Raw genomic sequence first — 8,171 nt, forward strand, 5'->3', positions numbered from 1 at the left:
TGTGAGGACCCCCCCGTTTCCACCCACCGACACACACACACACACACACACACACACACACACACACACCAGCCCGCCCCACCTCCATGATGCGCCCATACTCCTCCTTGGACACAAAGTAAGGGTGCGCCCACTCCTCATACAGGAAGGTCAGCCGCTCGCGGTCACGCTCGCTGCGGGGCGGGGAGTGCAAAACAAAACAGGATGCGTGTGTACCGGTGGGCGGGAGGGGCAGCAGGCGAGGCAGAGGTGGGCGGGTGGGACGGTGTGCGTGCCTGCGTGCGTGGTGGTGGTGGGGTGGTGCATCCAAAGCAGGGCGCCCATGGTGGGGGGCGATGCTGAGGCCGCCCGGCCCCAGCAGACCCCCAACCCCGGCAAGCAGGCGCGTGGGCGCGCCCCGACCCTCCCAAGCGGGCGACCCAGCCCAGCCCAGCCCAGCCCAGCCCAGCCCCAGCCCCACCTGAAGGGCGCCTCTGGCGTCTCGTCGCGCTGGCACCAGGTGGCGATCACAATGGTGCCCCCCGGCTTGAGCACGCGCACCTGGGAGGCACGTGCACACAAATGAATGAGCTTGACCAATGAATGAAATTGGACATTGATTGAATCCACGAATGGGAGGAGGGGCGTCGGGCGGGGGGGGTCCAGGAATCACCGGCACAGCCACCGGCCGGCCCCCCACCCACAGCATGCTTGTTGCTCCCCTCGCGCTCAACCGCCTGGCCACCCCCGCCACCACCCTTCGGGCCCCCGCCTCACGCAGCAGCCAGCAGGCAGGCCGGCAAGCGGGCCGGCGAGCAGGGCGGCGCAGGGGAGGCGGGAGGCCCCACCATCTCGTCCACGTAAGCCTTCTTGTCGGGCATGTGCTCCCCGCTCTCGCACGCCCACACCAGGTCGAAGGAGTTGTCGGGGAAGTCCATGCTGAGGGCGTCCATCACCTGGGGAGGCAGGGCGGCAGGGGTGCGTGCTGGGGGAGGTGCCCGGGGGAGGTGTGGGGTGTGTGCTGGGCGTGGGGTTTGCTGGGGGAGGTGCGTTCGTATGGGGTAATCAATTGGTTGCTGGGGAGGAGATTATGAGGAGATTGCAGGTGTGCTGCGAGGGGCAGGTGCTGCGAGCAGGGCAGCGTGTGCGCATGGCGGCGGCGTGCAGGGCGGGGGTGGCGCGGCGTGCTGCTGTTTGCGTGTGGTGGGGTGAAGAAGGGGCAGCGTCGCGTGTGGTGGCTGGGCTGGGGCGAGTGGCGAGGCAAGGGTTGGCCAAGCAGCAGATGGGAGCGCGGCGGCAATGAGAGGCGCGCTGCGCCACCCGCCTCCCAACCTCCACACACACACACACCACACACACACCTGGAACTTGGCGTTGCTCAGCCCCCGCTCGGCGGCCAGCTCGGTGCCGCGCTGCACCTGGCTGGGGGACAGCGTGATGCCTGCGGGCAGGGGAGGGTGGTGGGGGCCGTGTGGTGGTGGTGAGGAGGCAAGGGGCGTGGAGAGAGTTGGGCCACAGGAGGGAGGGAGGGGGAGAGCTGGGCAGAGGGCCAGGCGGTGTGGCTGGCAGGTGAGGTGCATGAGTCTGCACGGCGCCCACAGCCCGCTGGGCCGGCCGGTCGCCACGCCTGGCGCGACTCGCACACAGCACACTAGCGCCACCGCCGCCCGCCCATCCGCCTCACGCCCAGCCGGCGACCCGCCCGCCCAGCCCTCCCCCCCGCCAGCCCTCCGCCCTCACACCCGGCCAGACAGCCGGCCCGGCGGGGCCCACCCGTGACCGAGGCCTGCGGGAACTTGGCTGCCAGGTAGCGCGAGGTGCCGCCGATGCCGCAGCCGACGTCAAGGATCTTGGGGACGCCGCCGTCGCCGCTCACGTCGGCGCAGGCCCACCCGCTCCACCTCAGCATCTCCTCCACAAAGTCGTACTTGGCCTGCGGGAGGAAAGGAGGGGAGGGAGGCAGGCACAGGAAGGGAGCGTTGGGTGGGGATGATGAGGAGGGGATGGGAGGAAAGCGTGCGCGAAAGAGAGGGGCGGTCAGGCAGGGAGGCAGGGAGGCAGGCGGGTGAATGCAGGGCACGCAGCCCCCACGGTGGCCCACCCACAGCCGGCGCCGCATTCCCATTCCGCACAGCCCGGCGCCCACCTGGATGAAGTTTTTCTTCTTGTAGCCGCGCTGCCGCTCCTGCAGCCAGCCACACGTGGGAGGGCACAGCATGGTCGACGTGAGGGGAGGGCCACACAGCATGCACGACACGGCCCTCCAGCCAGCACAAGCCCAGTCACGACAGCCGGCACCGGGCCCTGCTGGCTGCCATCAGCACAGGAATCCGCCAGCCGCCCGCCATGCAGCAGAAGCTGCCCGGCACCCAGCCCCTGCTCCGCACCTCCTCGCTGTAGTGGCCCAGGTGGATGTGCTCCCCCCAGTAGTACTCCAGCACGCCCTCCTCAGTCCACGCATCGTACTCCTGCCCCACATTCTGGTCGTAGGAGCGGGAGGGGGTGTCGTAGACCTTCTTGATCCCGTAGCCAGCCAGCAGCGCGCCGCCCAGCAGCAGCGCGGCGAGCGGCGTGGGGCCCAGCAGCGGCGCCGCCGCCGCGGTGTCGGCCTGGGGCGGGGGCGCCGCCGCCGCGCGGGCCGCGATGTCTGCTATCGGTTGCGCCAGGTGAGCGGCAGCCTCGGCCGTGTGGCTGGTGCTGGCGGCCACCAGGCCCTCTTGCTGCTGGGCGCCAGCCACTAAGAAGTGTCGCCGCTGCCTGCATCGTGCTGCATTGTATCTACTGGGCGCAATATGCCACGGCTGCGCCGTGAAATGCCGCGCCACCGCCATGTCTGCCCAAGTGCAAAAGTCACGGGCTGGGGCAGAGGGGCGTGAGAGTTTGTGGGACCCGAATCGTGTGGCGAATGGGCTGACGGGACCCATTTTTGTGGGACATCCCAGGCCAGGCTGGCGGCACCCGCCGCCACCATGTGCATCAACCGCGTCCCTCCATGGTTACACTTGTAGCTACAGGGAATCTATGCCATCTCCAATCACATGCTGCAGGCTGTACCAGAGCTGCTGCCTCGCAACCACCCAGGCCCGCTGCGGGCCTTGCCGGCACGGCTGCCTCAGTCGCCCCTGATCTGCAAGAAAAGGTGAAGTGTGCTCTGGCTTCCGATCTTGTGCTGCTCCAAAGTGTCCTGGCCCACCAGCAGCTTGCGGTTGAATAACAGGCGCTGAAAGCCAATAGGGATGCCCTCCATTTTCTCGATGGCTGCAGAAACGAAAGCAATGAGAAGTCAAGCACCGTCCGGTCACTCCATGACATTGACAGGGCAAGCAGCGGGCAGGGGCAGCTTTGCCATCACTGCACATGCATTAACTCACTCCACATCAGATTGCCCACGGTCCATGACGGGTGGGCATACACCGTGTGAGTTTTGCCCGTCTGCATGCACAGGTGCAACCTTTCGTCAGGCTGCTGCGCTGTGCCGGAACGCCGACACCAGAAGCACGCTGCCTGGCTTGCTGAACATCAGCGCAACATCGTGAGCAGCGGCTGGCAGAGGGTCGGGCGAGCACCCCAGGAATGCGGTAACATGCGTGTCTGGACCGCTCATGGCTCCCACAAGAACACCAGCATGTACAGCGCTGTCGCCCCTCACCAGACATTTAACAAACACTATATGTGGGGACTGTGGCAATGGCAACAGTGTGGGGCGGAACGCCTCCTCCAGCTCCCTCTCCTCCTGCTCCCTCTCCTGCTCCTCCTGCACGCGCCTCTCCTCATCTGCCTGCCTGCGTGCCTCCTCGCGCACTGCAAATCCGAAGGGCCACCCAGCAAACCTTGAGATGGAAGATGGGGCGGGCGGGGCACACTTCGAGCCGCCATGCAGCCGCGGTGCGTTGCGTCATGGCAGCTGCGCCAGCCTGGCAGCGCAGGCGCACCCGAGTCGAACTGCGCCAGCAGAGTACCCACAGGCACGCCGTTGATGGTGTAGGTGGGGCTGAGGCGCCATTGCAGCACGATGGTGCAGCGTGAGAACCCTCTCACTGCAGCATAGAGGCACACGTGTGCGCTCTTGCTGTCAGCAAGGAGGGATGCAAGTTAGTGTGGTCACGCCACAAGCATCACAGGGGCAGGCAGGCCGCTGGGGAGCGGGAGCGGATGCGTCAGCAAGCGCAGCAGCGCCAGGCAGGCAAGCTCCCCCCCCAGCCCCACCTACCCGAGTGTGGGATGGCGGGGCTGCGCGGGTCGATGCAGTGCAGGGTGTAGCCAGGAATCAGCAGGCCCAGCAGCTGGTCCTCGTTGCTGGACAGGCTGCCTGGCAGCAGCATGTCCATGCCAACCTGCTGCCCTGCATCAGCAGTGGTGCCACGGCATGGACCGTTGGGTAGGTCACTGCATCACATCCATGCACGATGCCCAGCCATGCCATGCAGCCTGCTGCGCGTTTGCATTCTGCTGCGCACAAAACCCTCAGGGTGGCAAGAATTCTCTGCTGTGTCACTCGGCAGCTGCGATGCCCCTGCGCGCTTCGCCCTGGCCTGCCCACCGTCCGAGTCGAAGCGGATGGCGGCCAGGTCTGCCGCCGTGCCGAGCACCAGGTTGAACAGCGGTCGCAGTGCTCCTCCAGGTGGCGATAAGTGCTCAACAGGAACCTGCACCAAGGGGGATATAAGGACTGCCGTGGAAAGCGTCCCCGGCTCCAGATCATGTGCAAGCACAGCAGCTGGACAGGTTGCTTGTTTGCTGGCTTGGCCGCCGGGTGCTGCCTCCGCCCACTTGGAGTGCTGCTCATCCTCCAGAGCAGGGTCAGCCAGGCGCCGAGGTTGTCGAGATGGGGGTGCAGGCAGTGGCTGTCCTTGCCCAAGCGCGCCATGTGTGCCTCGGTGAACTGCAGCCCCAGCTGGTGCAGCACCTTGGCCACAAGCGGCTCTGAGCTTGGGGCAACAGCCTGCGGCAGGGGGGAGGCGGACGGGCGCGCCGCGTGTGCTACTGGCGGGCGCGGGAGGGCGGCTGGTTCCAAGGGCGGCGGGGCTGCGCATGTTGCTGTGTCTGCTCCTGGCGGCCCGTGAGGCAACCAGCTGCATTCGTGGCTGGAGCCTGCGCGCCTCATGGACGATGCCCTCCAAGCCTTTGGCCCTCAGCCGCCCCAGTATGCCTTGGACATCTTCATCTGGCACAAACAGCAGCAGGCCGTGGTGGCTACGGCAGGCACGGCGAAGGTAGCGCAGCAGAGAGGCCGCGGAGCAGGACGCGTCCAGCGGCACGACTGGCAGCGACTCCATTGGGAAGGCGAGTTGGGCGGCGCGCGCGCAGTTTTATCGGAGGGACGTCCGTTTCTTGGAGGAGGTGGCGGCCGCGCGTTACGCAACACCTAATGTGTTGCCCGAATGCTCTCATAGTTCTTGCTCCACATCACATTACATTACAATGTGCATCAATTGCCCCCCATGACTACTCCAACGCACGCTGCAGGCTGTACCTGGGCAGCTGCCCGCCCGCCGCAGTGGCACGCGGCGACGGCGGCACCGCCTCCCGCTCCGCCGGCGTCGCCGGCCTGGCGGGCCGCCCTGCTGCTGCTGCGCCGCCGCTGCCACTGCCTCCACCATCGCCGCCACCGTCAGGGCCAGCCCCTGCCGCCGCCACTTGCTTGTAGATGCTGAGCGCGCTAGCCACCATGGAGGCGGGGTCGTGTGTGGCTGCTGGCAGCAGCATGGTGGTTCCCTGCTTGGCAATCTCCCCAAAGCTGTCCAGGTACTGCTCCGCCACGCGCAGCGACACCGCCTCGCTGCCGCCCCGCTGGCGGATGGCGTCGGCCAGCAGCTGTAGGCCACGGGCGGTGGCCTCGGCGCGGGCAAAGATGGCGGAGGCCTCGCCTGCGGGTTGCACGAGGAGCGGCCCAGGGCCCCGAGGGTGGGTGGGCGACCGCAGAGGCAGCCCGAGTTCCTGCTGCCCTCCTCTCTCTGTCCCGCTCCCCCCCACCCTCCCTCTCGCGCGCTGTGTGCCGCAAGGCGCAGGCCGGCAGCCACGGGGCTTGCGCATCGGCAGCCCCGCCCTCGCGACTCCCTGCTCCGACAGAAAGAACGACACACACCTCCGCACCCCTGCCCCACAACTCCCTCGCTTGCCGACCGCCTGCTGCCCCACCCCACCCCCCCACCCACCCTCCGCGCGGTTGATGGCGTCCTGGCGTGCGGCCTCCGAGGCCAGGATGACCTCGCTCTTGCCCGCCTCTGCGACGTTGATCTTGGACTGGCGCTGGCCCTCTGACTCCAGGATCTGCGGGGGAGGGATGGGGTGAGGGGTGAGGGGTGTGGGTGTGGGTGTGGGTTGTGGTTGTAGCTGTGTGAGTGGTGGGGTGGAGGCGAGGGGGAGAGCTGGCGGAGCAGGAGGAGGCAGCAGGGGCGGCGGGCGGAGGGAGGGGCAGCTGGCGACGCACCTGCGCGCGCTTGCGGCGCTCCGCCTCAGCCTGCAGCTCCATGGCGTTGCGCACGGCGGCGGGGGGCATGATGTCGCGGATCTCGTACCTGTGTGCGTGGGGAGGAAAGGAGGAGGGAGCAATGGAGGCAAGGGTGGGAGGTTGGCTGCGCGCGGCAGCGGAAGCAGTGACAGGCAGCGGAGGGCAGGGAGGAGAGGGGCATCGTCCGGCACCCTCATCTGAGCACCTGCCGGCCTCCAGCCCCCCCTGAACCCTGCCCCCCCCCTTCCCCCCCACCCCACCCCATGCACACAGCAAGCTGGCGCGCCACCCTCACCTGAGCACCTGCAGGCCCCACACCTGGGCCGCGGACTGGATGGAGGCCACGATGTTGGCGTTGAGGGTGTCGCGCTCGCTGAACACGCTGTCCAGCGAGATCTTGCCCAGCTCGCTGCGCATGGTGGTCTGCGGGGTGGGAGGATGGGAGGGAGGGATGGAGGACTGATGTGTCGAGGGTGGGAGTGGGGCTGGGCGCGTAGGTGGCGGGACGACGCCACCCTCGCCCTCCTTCCCTCGGGGAGATGCATCCCCGCGCCGTCCCACACGCCCGCCCACCTGCGCCAGCTGCGTCACCGCGTACAGCGCATTCTCCACGCCGTAGCTGGCGCGGTACGCATCCATGACCTGCGGCGGTACGCCATGCCGCCGCGCCGTGCGTCACACACCTAGGCTGGTTGGTTGCACCGTCAGCCAGCCCAGTTGTCGGGTTCGCCCCAGTTGGAGCACCTCGCTGCCGCCACCCCCGCTACTGCCTGCCGACTTTGCCCCCGACCTCTGCCACCGATGCACGCCACCTTCCCCTACACGCCTCTCACACCACCACCCACCATCCACCCACCAGCCGCCCACCTTGACGTACAGCACGCCGTCGATGGTCAGGGACACGTTGTCCTTGGTGATGGCGGTCTGGTTGGGCACAGGGATGGTGGTCTCCTTCAGGCTGTGCGCATAAGCGATGCGGTCCACCTGCGAGTCGTGTGTGTGGCGGGGTTGAAAAACTGGCTCGTCACAACGAGGGGTTGGTTTATGTATGGTGGCCCTTAAGGCTGTGGGAAAATGCGATGCAGTGCACCTGTCGGCAGGTGTGTGCGTTGTGGGAGGCATGGCAGTTGCACACCCGAGGGGCCTCCAGCTTGCAGCAGCAGCAGCAGGCAGGGCGACAGCGGCAGGCTCACAATGGGGATGAGGATGTGGAGGCCGGGCGTGAGGGTGCGACTGTACTTGCCGAAACGCTCCACCACGTAGGCTGCACACGGCCAGGCAGGTGGCAGAGCAGGGGGCAGGCAGGGGACCAAGATGCTTGGCACAGCGCGCGTCGCTAGCCCTGGCAGCTGCGTGCGCGGTGTGGCCGGAACATGCAGCCCCCGCACCTGTCTGCTGCGGCACGATGCGGATGATGGTGTTGGTGGGTGTGGAGCGCGGCGCAAAGGGAGAGGTGGGGTCGAAGCCCACCACGGCCCGAGCCGTGGCGGTGGCGGTGAAGGAGCGGCGCCCGCCAGCGGCAGCCACATCTGCGGAATGGGGGAGGCGGAAGGCTCGCCTGCTACTTCAGCACCACCTGGTGCTTGGTTTGAGGGCAGCAAGACCCGCGGAGTGTGCACCGATTGACCGGAAGTATCGGGGACCTCAGGTGCCCACCTAGGGAGCGTGCCGCTGCCAGCCCACCAGGCGCAGCATCGCTAGGGATCGTAGTGGCAGCCTCCTGGGCCAGCAAGCGGGCGCC

At 67.6% G+C, this 8,171-nt stretch overlaps 3 protein-coding genes across 3 annotated transcripts in view; all 3 read right to left on the minus strand.

Annotated features, from left to right (window-relative positions):
- CHLNCDRAFT_37067 (hypothetical protein) overlaps nt 1–2,810 on the minus strand; it is a gene marked incomplete at its 5' end in the record, with an annotated part of 3,902 nt that extends 1,092 nt beyond the window's left edge. Inside the window, 7 exons of the mRNA XM_005844236.1 lie at nt 83–173; nt 461–540; nt 828–935; nt 1,341–1,420; nt 1,753–1,912; nt 2,126–2,164; nt 2,367–2,810. Coding sequence (XP_005844298.1) covers nt 83–173; nt 461–540; nt 828–935; nt 1,341–1,420; nt 1,753–1,912; nt 2,126–2,164; nt 2,367–2,810 — 1,002 coding nt within the window. The remainder of the gene's footprint in view (nt 1–82; nt 174–460; nt 541–827; nt 936–1,340; nt 1,421–1,752; nt 1,913–2,125; nt 2,165–2,366) is intronic.
- Nucleotides 2,811–3,091: 281 nt separating this feature from the next.
- On the minus strand, nt 3,092–3,417 carry CHLNCDRAFT_27202 (hypothetical protein; the record flags this gene model as incomplete). The annotated part of the gene is made up of 2 exons (XM_005844237.1): nt 3,092–3,237; nt 3,351–3,417. The coding sequence occupies 2 exons, from the start codon at nt 3,415–3,417 to the stop codon at nt 3,092–3,094; spliced, it is 213 nt and encodes a 70-aa protein (XP_005844299.1).
- Nucleotides 3,418–5,589: 2,172 nt separating this feature from the next.
- CHLNCDRAFT_8146 (hypothetical protein) lies at nt 5,590–7,858 on the minus strand (the record flags this gene model as incomplete). The annotated part of the gene is made up of 8 exons (XM_005844238.1): nt 5,590–5,846; nt 6,135–6,249; nt 6,410–6,497; nt 6,726–6,853; nt 7,004–7,072; nt 7,298–7,414; nt 7,624–7,694; nt 7,819–7,858. Coding segments are annotated over 8 exons (885 nt in total), but the record flags the coding sequence as incomplete, so codon positions are not given.
- Between the last annotated feature and the right edge of the window lie 313 nt (nt 7,859–8,171).

The sequence above is a fragment of the Chlorella variabilis genome (genome assembly GCF_000147415.1).
Source record: "Chlorella variabilis unplaced genomic scaffold CHLNCscaffold_24, whole genome shotgun sequence".
Lineage (NCBI taxonomy): Eukaryota > Viridiplantae > Chlorophyta > Trebouxiophyceae > Chlorellales > Chlorellaceae > Chlorella > Chlorella variabilis.